General features: G+C 44.7%; 1 protein-coding gene across 1 annotated transcript; it reads right to left on the reverse strand.

Annotated features, from left to right (window-relative positions):
- Window positions 1–1855: 1855 nt before the first annotated feature.
- On the reverse strand, window positions 1856–15578 carry WHAMM (WASP homolog associated with actin, golgi membranes and microtubules). The gene is made up of 10 exons (XM_066328366.1): window positions 15003–15578; window positions 12005–12178; window positions 10547–10697; window positions 9906–10075; window positions 9106–9271; window positions 7967–8154; window positions 6521–6607; window positions 6341–6436; window positions 5453–5966; window positions 1856–3173 (listed from the first exon to the last, which is right to left on the reverse strand). Exons 1-10 carry the CDS (start codon window positions 15540–15542, stop codon window positions 2887–2889), a joined length of 2373 nt encoding a protein of 790 aa, XP_066184463.1. The 5' UTR covers window positions 15543–15578; the 3' UTR covers window positions 1856–2886.
- Window positions 15579–16821: the final 1243 nt, after the last annotated feature.

Consider the following 16821-nt stretch of genomic DNA (forward strand, 5'->3'; position numbering starts at 1 on the left):
AGCTCCAATCCAGATTAAGCCTCTCTCCTTTTGGCACTTGCAGGTGGTTTTCTCGGGTGCCCCACCAACCTGTGGCGCTGGGGCTATTTCGTGCCCACCCTCCCCTCCATAGCCCAGTGTGGTCATGTTCATGGAGACAGAAGAAAAATCTGAGGGCAGCTTAGAAAGGTTTTTTTTTTTTCGAGTGTTCTTACATTTGAGCATCTCTCAAGAAAACACGCTGTGGCTTCCCCTGCAGAGCAAACTGAGCCTCAAGGCAGCAGGACACTGAGCTCACCTGGCTCAGCTGGGCATGGGCTGCAAACCTCTCCCTGCCACAGCAGCCAGCAATACCAGCAGCACCCCGGGGTGTTTATCTGACCTGCTTATAAAGATTTCCAGTGACAGAAACTCCACCACCTTTCCAGGCAACCTGTCCCTGCACCTCTCTGCTCCCACTGTTTGTTAGAAAGGTTTTCCTGCCATTACCCTGAATCATTTCAGCTGTAATTTAAGCCCCTTAACATCCCTGTGAACACACAGAACAAATTACTTCCCTCCTCTTCGCAACAGCCTCTTATGTATTTGAAAACTGCTCTCTCACCCTCCTCTCTCTAGGCTAATGCCAGTGCTTTTGGTGTTTACCTTGGCCATGCTTCTGACATCCAGAATTGGTGATCCAGCAGCTACTCTGATGAGTAGAATCCATTAAATTTTGGTTGTGAACCAGGCAGTGAGGATTACTTGATAGAAGACAAATCTTCTACACCAACCAGAAAATTGCAGCAGCACATTTTCCACAGAGCAGACCTGTTAGCTGTTCAGCAAATGAAACGGGCTTCAGAAAACATGTGGCTTCAGCAGTTTCTGAGTGGGTTTTCAAGGATATTTTTCAGCCTGGGATGTAGAGTTCTATTGGACACATGAGATCAGACCTAGATGAGCTTCAGCCATGGTTATGAAAGAAACCCTTAAGCAGGAGAAATCACTGTCCAATGGTGCTGATCCTCAGACAGCCTCTCCTGAGTCAAAGTGCTGCTTTTAAACACAAAAAAGCTAAAGATTTGCTGGAGAAATTGCAACTCACTTAACAACTACATAGTTTATGCTGTGTTCAGCCTCCTAGGAATGCAACATCAGTAAATCAGCAAAGCGCTCTGTGCTGCCATTTGGCAGGAGGTACCAGCCAGGGGGAGGCAGCCGAGCCTCTGCACCCTTTATCCAGCTTTCAACAACTGCACCACTGAAGGGCATGGCCTGGCAGAGCTCTCAGCCCCAGCACCACCCCATGGGTGAGCACCCCTTCTGCCCAGGGTATCCTTGGGGAAGCAATCTTTGCTCTCACAGGACCGGGTTTTGTCTATGGGAAGGGCTCAGTATTTGGGGCGGATTGCCAGGGGGCAGCAGGGTGCTGTGGGCACACTGCCTCATGCCCAGCTCCCCTCTACACTATCTCCTTGGGAGAGTTGAGTAACACCTGAACTGTGATGTTCCTTTTGTCTCTGGTTTGAGAGCAGTGGACAGAAAGAGGTGATTTTTTTCTCGCATCCAAATATCAGTAGATGCTTAAACAGTAACGAATGAACCCCCAGCTGCTGCTTCTGCTTCTCACATGAAAACTGCTGCATACATATTTACTGTGCTGATTAAACAGATCTGCTGCTCTAGTGAAACAGGGAATTAAAGCACTGTATTTTCAATTTTGTTACCAAATTACAATTCATAAATATTTGGGAAAATAAGGGCATTTACATATACCATTAGTGAGAGTGCAGTTGCTGTATGGCTGCCACTTGCTATCAAAAGCCAGGGTACCACGGTATAAATAATGCTCAGTTCACAGCAGTATCCTAAAACGACAGCACACTGAATCCACTTCTTCTGTCAAGATATATTTTTATTAAGGGTCAGTATAAACTTCAAAAAAATAACTTGAATCATTTTTTGCCACTATCTACCCAAAATAGCAAGAGTCTCTAAATTGCATGTAGATGAATTTTCAAACAGCCAGCTTCCAGGCACAATGTAAATACCTGCCATTTATAAGGCCATCAGGTAATTTAAATTCATGAGAGTAGCTATAAACATGTATTGAAGTTCTCAGCAGAGAAATGCAGCCCTGCATTACAGGACTAAATCCTGAAAAATATTGTATACAATATTTTGGTTCTTTCTTTCATGTCAACAGGTCGTTGTAAATGCAGATGTATGAAAAACATTTAACAACTACAAGGTCTCTAGACTTAGTCTTTCAGCTAAAAATGTATAATATAATTTTTCAGTAATTACTGCAGTAGTGTTTATTTCAAACATTAAACTGATTTTTCCAATCAGCATGATCAAGCCATCCAGAAGTGCACACTTTCTAGCATGATGAAAAATGGAGTATCCACATAGTTACTTAAGAGTGAGCTGCATTAGACAAGCAAAATGTTTAAGAAGTTTCTGGACAATGGAGGTAGGAGTGAAAGATTCCAGATTATGCTAAATTTTCTGGTCTGCCTCTGTTACCAGAGCTTTACTTCTACTTTTATCTGACAAAAAGAGATTTTCAGTTAATTTTTTCACTCCTTCAACTTTGTTGTGATAGCATTACCTACTGTGTCGTAACAATCTAAATAATTTATGTTCCAATCCAGCACTTTAGCCGTCTTCAGATGTGGTGAAAACACTACATGGTTGAGCCAGGAACACCTATTAGTGCAAGCATAATTTGGAGTATGATTTATCATGCAAAAATATGAATCTGTAGGTCCTATAGAAAATCAGCAGGATTCTTTTACTTTACAACACATTTTGGACTATGAGCACACCACACACAATCACACAGTTCTTTCACTTTGAAAGGGACAATCTTCTACAATGTGCAAAATGAGGCACACACTCTGTTCCAGTCTGTTATGCTGGTTAGCTGTCCCATTCTCCATTACTCTGATCATTGTCCTCCTCTTCTTCAGAATCAGCAGACACTTTCTTAATTCTCTGCATGGCTGCCTTAATGCTTCTCTCTAGCTCATTAGGGGATCCTCTACTGACATCTCTCTCAGTATCTCGATTGACTTTCCTTAGTTTAACCCCTTGCCTTATGGCAGAGAGGATGTTGTCCTTCACAGAGGCGTACGGATTTGGCTGCTCCACCTTGCGAAGGTGAACTTCACTGCGCTTCAGAGAAGCCAAAACTTCATCCATGGAACCTGCAACAGACAAATCTACTGTTACCAGAAGAAACAATGAGACAACCACACTTAAGAGGTATGAAGCCCTACCCAAGTGTTCAGGGCTCTTCCTTAAATGTTTGCTAGTGACAGGAAAATGAATGGTCTGTTCTGGCACAGACTCTTTCAAGCTCTGCAACAGCAGGCTCTGGAACTGCTTTTAAAATGCAGTTAAAGCTTTTATATCTTGAATTGAGAATCCAATGCCTCTTCATCATTATATAAGGTTGTGCTCTAAGGAAGAAATTATACACAAAGGACAATGCTCTTTTTCATTACAACTTTATGGGCTTTCAAAAACATTTCACTGAACCAAAAAAATCTCTTGCATTCTGTGTCGTAAACAATCCACCATCCCTCTTAGCTTGCCCAGAAGCCTGCTGAGACCGTCAATTGCATTTTTGCTCAGCCAAGAGAGAAATGAAAGGATTTGAGTAGAAGGGTTTTAAAGTACACCACTGAAGTCAGTGGGAGCCAGATCAGGCCCTATGCAGGCAGCCCTTTTCTGCATGGACTTAGAAAACAATTCCTATTTTACAAGATGATTTAGATCTCAGGTGTATGTTTCTGAACTTCAGACCATGAAGGACACCATACTGAGAGCTTCCACTAGACCTCCTGATACACACTAATTTGTGTTTTACTCCTGCTGACTCTGTGCTGCTTGCTCCAGACTGCCAGACTGGGAGGCTGTTTCCCTGGACAGCAATAGGTCCAGACCATCTGTGCCTCACAGCTAGAAATATTTTTGCCATGCGCAGTGCACACAGGGTTATGTGATTAATATCAACCACTTGAAATGTAACATTCTGAAAAATCCTGTCATACCTTCAGAGACTAAAAAGGATCAAGCAAAGATCTGCCAGATTGCCTTACAAAGCCTACAAGTTAGAGAGTCTTAAGTCTACTACCTAAATGGGCTGCCTGGTAAAAGATTAGCCAGATAAATTATAAAAGAAGCCTCTCCTGGCCTTTTACATCCAAAGATATGAGTAGCCCATAACTAAACATGTTTATGAAGCTGTTTCAGTAAGTTCCCATGGCAATTTAGCAATTACTATTACAGCAACTGACATGATGGCTTTCTTCAAGAAACAGGCATAAACTACTAATCAGATCTCTCCAATAAAAATAAAAGACCTTTTCTTATCCAAAAATAATGAAGACACCAATGTTAGGCAGTAACTATTAGCTACCAGAAAGGCTGTTCCGATAGTAATCAGACTACTGTAGTGTTCAACTCCTGTTGCTAATCAAGGCTTCTTAAGAGTATCTATGGTAGTTATCCCATGGATATCCCACACTGAAGTCTGCAATGGATGCACGGTAGTTTGCCATGGTAATTCAACTGTGTCTCAGCCCTTCAGCTGCTGGTACTTCCCCACAGCTTGGAAGAACTAAAACCACTGAACTTCCCCTGGTATTTCTACCTGTGGTTGGCCTCTTAACTGATAGGACACAAAGGCTGCTTGGATGTATTGTGAAGAGTTGAAAAGGAAAAGGAATGTACCACATTAAAAGACATTCTTCATTCTAGCATAAGCTCCACTGTGAAAAACAACAAAAAAATTGCTGCCTTCCAGTTTAGATCAATCTCTCTGACATAGTCAAAATATCCGCTCGCCTCAGAGACAAAAATAAGCCTGTTAGCAGGATGCAACCAGCGCAGCCTTGGGAGGTTGCTGAGTTCTATTCTCATTCAAACTACTCCTCCAAGTTCAGCCTTCAATTACACCTGCATGATCTTGCTAACAAAGCAAAGGTGTGTAACAGAGCAGAATTCCTTCCCTAGGATGCATGCCAAAGCTATTCACCTGCCTTTCAAATCCTGGTTAAATTCTGCATGAACTCTCTTAGGAAACCTTTATTTAGAAACCAAGCAAATTTTAAGTGGACACAAGCTGTGGACACCTTAGAAACACAAGCAAGCCAATTGCCAGCTCTGTAGTACATAAATCATGAACACTAAAGTGTGGCCTTAGTACAGCTACAAATTTACCCACAGTGGTCTTCTGATGAGAGCATCAGGAACCCTGTGAAGTGTCTCAAACAGAACACACAAATCATTGTTACTCATTTAACATCCTGAGCTATCGTCAGTGTTATTGTATGTAGTTTCTTAGACTAAGCTTTCCAAGAGCCTCATTCTCCTATCAAAACTACACAACTACATTATTCCTGTCCAGAAGCAGAGGGAGGGAGACCACAAAAATACAGGAAATGCATTAAAAAGCACCAGTCGATGGGAGCCTACTTACCTATGCAATTATTTATAGAACTCCTGGAGGAGTCATCCTGTTTGTGCAGGGCAAGGCTTTCTGAGAGGCTGTCAGAGCTAAGGGGAAGTGGTTTATCCTCTGCTGCTGGTGGTGTTTTTAACTGGAGAGGTAGTGGGGGAGGAGGGGGTGGAGGGGGCAAGGGAGGAGGGGGTGGAGGAGGAGGTGGTGAACACGGAGGGACCACCAATTCCTCGCTGTGCTTTTGCTCCTCTCTGTCACCATCAGTTACAAAAATCTGGACAGGGATATCTGCTGGGGTATTCTGACAGGGAGCTTTTGGGTCTTTGTCTTCTACAAGCAGAATGCTCTGTGGCTGCTGGAGAGCTGCCCTTACTCTCGGTGAGGGTGCAGGGGACAGAACTGCTGGGGCTGCCCCTGTGCTCGATGCAGGTGGAGGGGACAGCACCACAGCCTGCTGAGGGATGCCTTGTGGCAACTTGGGACTGGGAGGCTCGGGACGAGATGTTTTCAGAACAACGTGAGCCGGACGCTTCTGAAAAAGAAATCATAAGGCAGGTGGTCATATCTCCATTGGACTGGCCAACACATCAACCCCAATGAGATAAGAAGCCACAGAGCACAGACCTGTCCCACTCACCCATTCAAGTAGAAAATTCAACCCTGAATAAATTTAAATTAATAATAAAGCATTTATTTCAAAGCCATTTCCTCACCTGTATTCTATGCAACAGGGTCCACACCTGGGAACTGCATCTTTAGGAGATTTAATTTCCTTTACTCATTATACATAATTCTATTTTAGCCCAAATAGTTGTCTCTGACTGGGACCAGGCTCACATGTGAGCTATGGCTAGTTTCTGACCTGTTTTGACACCATTTGGGATGACTGCAGTTCACAGTACTTGCCTCCCTGAATACTTTCAGCCTCTCCAGTGTTTTCTGGCGTTCCTGGCTTATCCAAGCTTTTTTCTTTTTCTCCTCCTCTTTTTGTTTGTCTCTCTTCTGCATTGAAACACAAGTAAGTGAGCTTTAGAGTGTGAAAACAAGCAGCTGCCAGACTCCCCAAGGCTGCTGTTTGGTACTCACTATCTGTATGCTGTGATGCTGCTGGAAGCGTTTTCTGCTCTCTTCTGCCTGTTGCAGTCTCTGCCGATGGCTTGCTTCACACTGATCCTGGGAGAAGAGCAGAATTCATGCAACTCTCAGTTAGTTCACATTTCCTGTGCACCAACTGTGCCATTAACTCCTGAGCACAGGCCACTAAATAGCAACCACAGTTGGGTGTTTGGCAGTGCCACAAAAGATGGCTAAGCTCAACTAGTGTCAGACCCTGATGGTGAAGTCTCTGAGACTCCTTCATGGCTAAAGCCAAGGTTCTCCTAATCAGGTATATTTTTATTCATGCTGCAGCAGAAATGTATCCAGATGTGACCCAACCCCTGTCTTACAGTTTGGTTTAAAAAAAACAAAAGAGATGAAAGGAGATGAAAAGAAAAGAGGAAACAAGCTCATGCACAGACATGGGGAAGGAGGCAAGAAGGAAGGTAGGAGAGTACTACAAAAATACAAAGCTACATTTTCCTCTCTCCCTTACTTCCCATAGCTCCCAAGTACTAAAGGCAGGGAAGCAAAGGTGTGGAAAGCACAATGAATGCCTAGCAAGGGTACTTTCTGTTAGTAACAAGTGCCACAGAAAAGCTGCAGGCTTCAGTATTTTCTCTGGGAGTCACTTTTTGTCTCTGTACAGAGCGGAATTATCCACATGGCTGGACAAGCATTTGCAAATCATGTGGTATTTGGCTTCACTGTTATACAACCAATAGATAGCAATTAAGTAAATGAAAACAGAAGCAAAAGAAGTGTCTGCCAAGGAAGCAGTTGCAAGAAAGAGACAATGATGGCTCACAAAACATTTTCAGTGTTTCCAAATTCCCAGTTTGTCCAGGCTGAGGGATAAAAGGTCAGACAGACATGAACCTAAACTCTGCTCTCTGCCCCAGCAGAACTGCAGGTGTAAGGTAAACACATCGTACTGAGAAGGTTCATGAGAGTCAACTTGTGTCTTCCTAACGTTCTGCTCTGAATGGGAAAGAAAGGAAAAACTGCCCTTTGCACATGACTGAGAGAGAATTGCAGCTGTTAAAGTTTCCCCTTCCTCCTGTTCAAAGGTAAAGTATCAGTGTGTGGGTTGTCCTATCACTGCAGCTCCCTCCACAGAAGGCCAGTTTCCTACTGCAGCTGCTTCGGAAAAGGCTCCAGCTGGCCCCAAAGGGCTCTGGTAAGGTCTAGCTGATGGAGGAACACCTGGGCCACCCAGTAAGCTTGTGCTAAGCCACAGAAACACTTGCACCACACCACGGAGTGTAAAGCTGGCTTAGAATCACATTGCCCCTCTTTGTGCTTGCAGGTCTTGGCACTGGGTCATGAATCATCTCATATGCTCCACCCAAACTTCCCTAATTGTTTCCTGTCCATCCCTCACGAGCCAAGCCATCAGCTGATGAAAATGCACATCTCCAGGACTGCATTTACTTTTTTGTTCCTGAGGTAGGCTCTCCTCGCACAGACAGTCCCACGCTTTGTCTCCAACTGCTTAGTCTTCTGCCTCAGCACCGTCATTGCTGACAAGTTAGCGTAATGTTGTCCCATGCTCTGTTCAATGACCTTGAGCTCCTCAGGATTTTCACATGTATCATAGTAAACAACTTCATCCTGTTTCTCTAAAAAGGCATTTGGCATTTTTTAAGAAACCAAAAATTGCCACAGTTATTTAAACATTTAAAGAGGTAATGACATTTTAAAAGCCATTGAAGGCAGTGAGTTAGTTATGAGTAAGTGTTAAGCTCCAGAGCTGAGCTGGGTCCTTCACAGTCATATGCAAACATGTCACGTTACTCACAGGGGTGCTTTGCAGGATCAAATTTATGCTGTTAGCATTTGTTATTTAGCTTCCTCTTTCAAATGTCTCCCTGTGTTTTAACTCCTACCTTCACCAACTGGAGCTTTCCTGGAAAATGGAAGACTCTTCTGATCAACACTGGGTGTCTTATTTTAATATTTACCATTCTTCAGTTATGTAACAAGTGGCAGCAATGTTTACTTCACAGTGCACATGGTAACAGAATTCATACGAACAAATAAGAACACAATTGGTGCCTAAATTGGTATAACTATGTCACAAAGAGACACAAACTGGAAGATGGCAGTATTCAGTACCATTCTAGCTATAATCACCTCTTTTTGTCATTACAGGATGCATTTTGTAATTTCTACATGTTAGATTAGAATAGATTAAGATGAATTATAGGACCTATTTCAGCAGGTTCACGATACCCAGTTTCTGTGCATAGATAGATCTTGTAGCTATTAGAGGAGCTAAGCACTGTCAATATAAATTACTCCATTCTAAACCAGGGCATGCACATATCACAGCTGCTGGCAAGCTGAGCAACCAATGTGGCTTTTTTAAAAAAAAAACTTGTGTTATCAAACTAGTGTCTAATTAATCAAGAGACAAAATATCACATGGTGCCACAGCATTAATGATTTCCAGCAATGCTTTCTACTAGCAACACCAAATCAGTGATATCCATTTTTTTTTAATTGAAAACAGAGCAGGCTACGTCACTTCTGTGTTCTGAATATGTGCTTAAATAATATTTTATTCTCACCTTTAATCTGTCTCTTTACAGTGTCCAACTGCACAATAAGCAGCATTTCTTCATGTTTCAATACTTCAAGCTGTACATTATATAATTCCAGCTGTGTTTCATAATACTGTATTTCCAGCTCCTCCACTATACTTAAATTCTCTTCTTGTTCACCAAGATTCTCCATCTGTAACAGAAAATAAAAAGCATTAGTAACAAAATATGCACACATGAAACATGTCTGGATGCACAAATGCCTGTAAGGAGCCTGGTCTAACTGGCAGCTGCTTTGGTAAGGAAAACAACAGAGCATTTGAAATGACTTGGAGCAGAAACTCAGAGGACCAGAGAGCCTTATTAACCTAAAGGATAAATTTACCTTAAGTTTACCAGGAGAGACTTCATTATAATCTGCACAGACAATACATGCTACAGTACACCACTCTTGGAAAATAAGTATCAGGTACTCCTAGCAGCAGTTAGATGGCATCAAAGATTAGTGTTAAGTAAGTATCTTTATTTTTCAGTGTCCTCTGAAAATAATATCTGGCCTTTATGTCCGTAAAATTAAATGATTTCAAAGATTATTATCATAAATGCTTAAACTGTAAAAGCATGTATCTTAAGCTTTGCTGAGTGTCCTCAAACATGCAGGAGGAATTAAAAAACTGCAGTCATTTTACACGATGTAAAACTGTGCTGAAAACCTAAATTGTTTCATAGGTGAAGACTTCAAAAGCCTACTCTCATGACCACTTTGGTAGGTTTTGATCAGCCCTTCAAAGAACAGTGACAGAAAAGGAGGCTTTGCAAGGTCTTACGAGTCTCTGAATGCCAGTTCTCTTCTGTTTCAGGCACAACTCTCTTGCCCTCAGATGCTGAAGGGTTTCTTTTGCTAACATATATTTCAGGTTTTCTAATCGTGGCAAAGCTGATGCCCAGGTGGTTTTCCCAAATCTCTCCTCATCTTGTTCCATCTGTTTGTGCATTGCTGTAGATTAAAACAGGGCAGTAAAACATGAGAAATGCAGTGTACTAATAGCCCTTGTGTGTTTCTGAAGTACTTAAAAATGCTAATCTTATTAAACAATTTCTGAAGCTTTTGAAATTACAAGATTACAAGGTTGAATTTGTGATCTTACACATGGAAATAAAATTCTTCATTGCACCATGGAAACATACCCTAACAGTTGCACAGCAACATACTCTGTTCACATGCTGAAATCCCTGAGGCTGCACATCAAGCATTAAAAGCACCCACAGTTTTTGTGCAGAGGTTCGCAGTCATAAGTCTCATACAAGTCAAATCCAAGCTGTAAACCAAACTGGTTAAAAGATATAAATCTCAAGTGAATAAAGTACTTAGCTCTAAAACTGGGCACTCACCCAAACCTCAGGTTGTGCACAGAGATAAGAAGAGCTCTCAGTCACCCAACCCCTTGGTGTAAATCATTCTGATTACCTGCCAGAGCCTTTACAGTTTCCTTGAAGTAGTTCACTGTGATATCCTGAATGGAGCACACAGCACTCTCAGCTCGCTTAGTCCATTCTTCAGCATCCTTCTGCAAAGCTGCTACTCTTCTAGGCCCCAAATTATCATACTGCAAAGATTTCTGCAAAGACACAAAATTCTCAGTTACCACCTGGTTTCCACAGAGGTGCAGCCACACTGCTACACTTGGAGAAGTTTCAACCATGGTGGCAAAAAATGACCTTCTCCTCAGCTGTCACAAAGTGAATCACTGCTCATTCCTATCTCTCACTCTCTAGGCTAATTCAGAACCTTTGTTCCCCAATCTTGACATCACATTTTGATTAATTTACTTCTTAAAACATTTTTAAACTATCATCTTTAAAATAACATTCAACACAAGTGGTTTTTATTGTTACTAAAAGTAACTCTTCTACGTGCAATGTTCTCTTCTATTTTTCCTCATGTGTTGACAGCACATTGCACCAGCAGGTTCTCCAGTTTGGCAGTTCTTTCACACAGGAACAGGGAAGAAACATAAGAGAATGTTTTTAACTCCACGAAAAAGACATGGGCACAAGCCTAATATTCAAATATATTATTAAAATAATAATATTTCAAATGAGCCTAAATATCCCTTATAGGGCTTTTTAATTTTTTTTTTTAATACAAACTTTGTTTCATTCTTCCCAATTTCCACTTTGGTTTTCAGAACAGTACATTGAACATTTTATTGTCACAGGTTTAAGACTTTCAGTATCCAAGCACCTTAATCCAAACTTCAAACTGTTCTGCTCTTTTTGAGAATATTAACAGCTCACTTTAATTTTAACACACTATTTAAGGAAACCAACATAGTAAATGGCTGCCATTTCCATGGGCATCATAACTCAGAAGTGCCTCCAGTTTAAGATGCACATAAAACAAAGTAAATGCACTGACAACTGATATGTTTCCATCTGCAGTTCTAGCAGGTTGTAGCAGTAATAGAAAACTCCTTTGAGTGGGAAGGTCTCCTCTGTCATCTGTTCTACCTCCACAACTGAGTTACTCTGTGCATCAGCATTCCTGGGGGACGACATTCTCAATGTCAAAAACTAATCCTATGGAAGATGGCACAACAAAGGCTACTTATATCACAGTAAATTCAGCCTCCCAGAGAGTAAACCAGGGATGTGGAGCCTGGGGATATTCTCCTTTTAAGTGGAACACTGGTGGGAAGTCAGCTGCAGTTCTAGTCAAGCCACTATCATGAACTCCAAGATCCCTTGAGAGTGCCTCTGCCCTAACTCTGAATTTGTCAGTCACGTTTGGTGGTTTGGCACAGGAAGAAAAGAGCTGGTACAGACACAAGTAGGGAATGTTACATGATTTGAGCTTGAACTGCTCCAAGAGCAGCTCATGCCCCACTGTGTAGCTTGGCCTTTCACTTTGTAAAGGCAGACTTACCAGGATTTCCAGTTTGTACAATGTTGCCAGCTCTCGCATATCTCTGAAGGGCTGCAGTAAATACTGGTAGAATTGTGTTGCCATGGTGACCAAATCCTGATAAGCTTCATCTTCTTCTTCATAAACCTTCATCAAAGCCACCATTGTGTTAGCACTTTTATGTTGCTGCAAAACCTGGTGGGATAAAAGGTAAATCAGACACAGCAGCTTTGCATCTGTGTGTGCTGGATGCTGCCAGGCTCCGGTGGGAAGGACCTGTCCTTCCACAGCCAAGACTTCCCACTGCACAGGAAGCCTGTGCCAGGCATTTTGCAGCTACCCCAGATGAAAATACCTCCAGCACCACACTGTTAAAGGCACAATTGCTGCCTAAAGGCACAATTCCACAAGGAGCCTGCAAGGAACATCCTGCCCAGGGCATCCACCAGAAACATTCCAGTAACTGTGTACAGATGACTTCGCTGCTTTTTATAAACATAAATGGGAATCTTGGGAAGTCTGTACTGGAAGGACAAGCAAGGTATTCTTAAACTAACTGTTGCAGTGCTTCCACAATTACTAAATGTCCGCTAATGAGTTTCTGCATCCTGAATTTCTGACTTCAGGCACAGAAAAAACCAGACTGGCATTTACTTCTGATACACCCTGTTGAATTCCTTTAACATTTGTATCATTTATAATAGCTTGTTCTAACCTCAGTTCTAATGGTATTACACTTTGTAAGTCATAATTCTTCTATGGAATTACTGCCTTTCAGTACAATAGGCCCTATTTATTTTCTTCTATGAGAAAATAAAAAGTTGGGGATTTCCCCTCAATTGCATTTGTTTACTGGTACCAATAAAAGCTTAAATGATTTTTCTTTGACACCAGCTGGCAGAGACCATAGCATGCTCTACATGCCAGGATAGAGAGAGCTGGCTGAGAGAACACAGCTAAGTTCCACTGAGAAACAGACCTGCCTGGAAGGACAGTGTGTGCTCTGCAGCTCCATAAAGAGGGAAGAGGATGAGAGGGGTGGGTGTGCTACCAGTAGTGAGAAAAAAACATTAAAAAAAATAAGCTTGGGTTGTGTTGCAACTGAAAAGCACTGCAATTAAACCATCACCTTTGCTCTTGCTAGCTGAGCCTGGGTAAGACAGCAGAATTCCCATGTACAGAGAAACTACCCCAGAGAAAACCTGTGGAAGTCAGCTCAAGGGCATTTCCCACTCACCCTGTCTGCAGGCCTGGCACAGGCAAGACAGGGGAACAAGAGAATCTGAACTGCAACATTTCTGATAAACCCATCAGTGTGGCAGCCTCTTGGGCATCCCCAGGAGCTTGTGCCAGCTCAGACACAGTCCCAGCGCCCACCTGTGGCAATTTCCCAGCCTGCTTTTGCCCCATCATGGAAACCAAATACTAATGCTAGAGCTGAGTTTCTGATTCCTATTCTAAAAGCAAGAAGTGAGGGTCCTGCTTCTCCTGGAGGATGCTTAGAGTGAGTAGAGGGGAAGTATTAGTGAAGGACATGAATGTAAAAATGAAAGAAAAGATGCTTTGGTACTTCAGGTTGGTTTAATTTCTATTTCTAGCATCTTCCATAACTTGGTCTAGACTACAGTATAAAATTTATGTCCTTGTTAGGCCTGCAAGTACACCACCACTCTACAGCACGTTTAGCCAGATGCAAAACACAGCTGGAAACTGCAGAGTAACTATCAGAGGCACCAAGCTGTACTTCACCACCAAGCCTCAAACTGCCACAGAGCTGAACAAGCTTGTGCTGCTTCCAAAAGAACGTGGTGGCTGGAATGTGTTTCTGACTGGGCTGTGAAGTGTTAGTCAGTGACAGACACTGACTTTTGTATACAACAAAGTACACGTTCATGTAAACTAAAGCTGTGTTTTTAAAAATAGTGTCTTTCTGAAAAAGTAGTGTTGTTTCATCTGTTAAATACTGCAATATGAAAGGGAAGGCTGAAGTCAACTGTCATAACTTTCCTCCAAAGCATGATCACTTTCATAAAATACCTTTTAGTTTACTTTGCCAGAAAAGAGACCATGAACAGTCACTGCACAAAACAGCAGCAACACACTGGTGAGCCTGAACTATCTATACCTAACTCCTCAACATTCTGACATGCTAACTGCGACTCTGTTACTACATGCCACCTTTGAATTCATGTTTACAAGAAGGGGAAAAGATCCAGGAACACATCTACAGCAAGAAGAAATCTAAGGTATCAGAGGAAGAAAATGCCAACTAATATCATCATTACTTCAATCATCAGGGCAGAATTTGAAACTCAAAAAAAAAAAACCAAACCCACATACAATTTCTTTGAATATAAACCATTATTTGTATAGGACCAGGACTAAGTTTGGTCGTAATAAAAGACTGAGAATCCCGCAGCTACAAGCGTTACTATAAACATGTAGTCTGAGACCTTCACGGGGAGGTTAGAAAATTAGCACATGATTGTATTCTCCTCTTCAGTTACTGTTCCACCCATTGCCCAACACGGCTGGATGTTTTTAGCAATGTGTTTTTGTAGGAGTGCCTGCAGCTTAAGTAAGAGCCCCAACGCCTTACACTGACTACCCACGCAGAGTTGGCCTATTCGCCACTTAATAAAGGTGCACTTATGGGACCGATGACACTTAGCACTTCAGAAAGTTGACTTCGTGGCTTCCAGACAATAGAAAAGTACTCGTGTAAGCACAAATCTGGACATTGGACAACGCCACGAGCAAGTTGGTATCAGTGACTTGGTCACCCCTGCTCATGTGAGTCTGGCGAGGTGGCCCAGATCGATGAAGCCCCGCAGCAGCAGCGGCTGCCAGGCTTACAGTGCACGGGGTGCCAAGCCGAGGCTCAGACAGGTGCACCCATGAGCCGAGCTGCAGCACCGAACTCTGGAGATAGTCCCACAGCCTTCTCCTGCCCGCAGGGGTGGCCCGGCAGCCCCCGGCCCGCGCTCCCTCCGCCCCACGCCCGGCCCTTGGCCCGTACCCGCCGCAGGGCCTCCTTGGCCCGGGCCAGGTGGCCTCGCAGGGCCTTCCCGCGGAGCTCGTGGAGGCTCTCGAAGTACTCGTCGTCGCAGCAGCGGTCGGCGGCGAAGAGCGCGTCCAGCACCACGCGGCCGCCGCAGAGCTCCAGGGCCCAGCCCAGGTACAGCTCCAGCGCCCGGCACAGCTCCTGCAGCTCGGCCTCATCCGGCGCGGCGCCGCCGGGGAACAGCACGGCCCAGAGCCCGCCGGCGGCCGCGCCGGGCAGCGCGGGCGGCAGCTCGGGGAAGGCGGGCTCCAGGCGCGGGCACACGGCCGACAGCTGCCGGTGGACGCCGCGCAGGGCCGGCGCCGAGAAGAGCCCGGCCCAGCTCTGCGGGGCCTGCTCCGCCGCCTCCGTCCGCCCGTGGCACGTCACCGCGAACGCGCCCTCCGCGCCGTTCCAACCCACGAGGAAGCGGAGCCGCGGCGGCGGCTGAGGTTCGGCGAAGGCGGTGTCGCGCACGGCCACCCACCCCTCCAGGCTGTCGGGCTGCGGCTCCATCGCGACAGCGGCGACAGCGGCCCCGCGGGCCCCGGAGCGAAACAGAAACCGAGCGCCGGGCGGGGCGGGGCCGCGCGCCGCATCACCATTGGCGGAGAGGCGGGGGGCGGGGCCGTTGCGGCGGGGGCGGGGCCAGAGGGGCGGGGCCGGGGCGGAGGCGGGGCCAGGGCGGCCCTCACGGCGGGCGTGGAAAATAAACAGTGCGACAGGAAAAGGAGCGGGAGGGCGGCCCCGGGAAAGGCCGTTTGTCACAGGATCATGGAATGGCTTGGGATAGGTTGGGTTGGGTGGGGACCCTAAAGAGCATCGCGTTCCCACCCCTCTGCTCTGGGCACGGACTCCTCCCCACAGGCCCGGTTGCTCAGAGCTCCATCCAGTCTGGCCTCGAGCACCTTCAGAGATGGGACATCCTCACTTTCTCTGGGCAGCCAGTTCCAGGGCCTCGCCACCCTCTCAGTAAAGAATTTCCTCCCAGTGTGTAACCTAAATACTCTGAATTTGGATCCATTCCCCCTTGTCCTGTCAATACATGCTCTTGCATGGGGAAAGCTTTGTGAAATAAGCCGCTATTCCTGTGAGGAGTGGTGGGCAGTGAGCACAGGACACAGCCCCGCGTTTGAGCTGCTCCCTGAGGGGCGATTTTACTCCAGGCCATCATTCCATGAGTTGATGCTTTCTCCAAAGCCAGGCAAACCACACACTCCTTCCTCTCGCTGCCTGGAGCCAGCACTCGAGCCCTGGGGCCCTGTGCCCATAAACAGCTGAAGGGTTCTTGTCCTGACACTCAGCTCAGCCCCGAGGTCACCATGCCTTGTATAAATGCCACCCAAACATTGTCTCACAGACACCGAGGCTCACAAAGAGCAGCGCGGTGACTGAACAAGAGCAGTGTCATTGCTCTTTTATTCTGCCCCGTGTCCAAGGCAGAATGTAATTCACTATCCACCAAATGTTATATTCCAATCTTCGGCAGCAAAGCTGACACTGCCAATTTTTTGAGAAATTAAGGCCTACAAGATAGCGTAACATAACACAAAGCAAAAGTAAGCTCTCATTTGAAAAATTAATCAAATCTGTCAGACACCATAAATGTTAATGTTTCAGCAAGGGCTGCATCACTTATGTGAAAACACTTCTGCGCTAATCTCACAGATGATAGAAGCACTGTTAGCGGTAATGAGATCGTGCCTACATGGGCAATTAACTTGTGATTCCTCACCGAACAGCAAACAATTGCACTGCTAGAAAAGCGAGGAAATGACACCAAGATAATTGGAAA

Source organism: Sylvia atricapilla, chromosome 13 (assembly GCF_009819655.1).
Source record: "Sylvia atricapilla isolate bSylAtr1 chromosome 13, bSylAtr1.pri, whole genome shotgun sequence".
Lineage (NCBI taxonomy): Eukaryota > Metazoa > Chordata > Aves > Passeriformes > Sylviidae > Sylvia > Sylvia atricapilla.

Coding starts and splice junctions, on each gene's coding strand:
- WHAMM (XM_066328366.1), bottom strand. CDS start 15,542: ATGGAGCCGCAGCCCGACAGCCTGGAGGGGTGGGTGGCCGTGCGCGAC. Junction 12,179..15,002: donor CCAAGGAGGCCCTGCGGCGG/GTACGGGCCAAG, acceptor TTATCCCACCAG/GTTTTGCAGCAACATAAAAG. Junction 8,155..9,105: donor TGTAAAGAGACAGATTAAAG/GTGAGAATAAAA, acceptor ATGCCTTTTTAG/AGAAACAGGATGAAGTTGTT.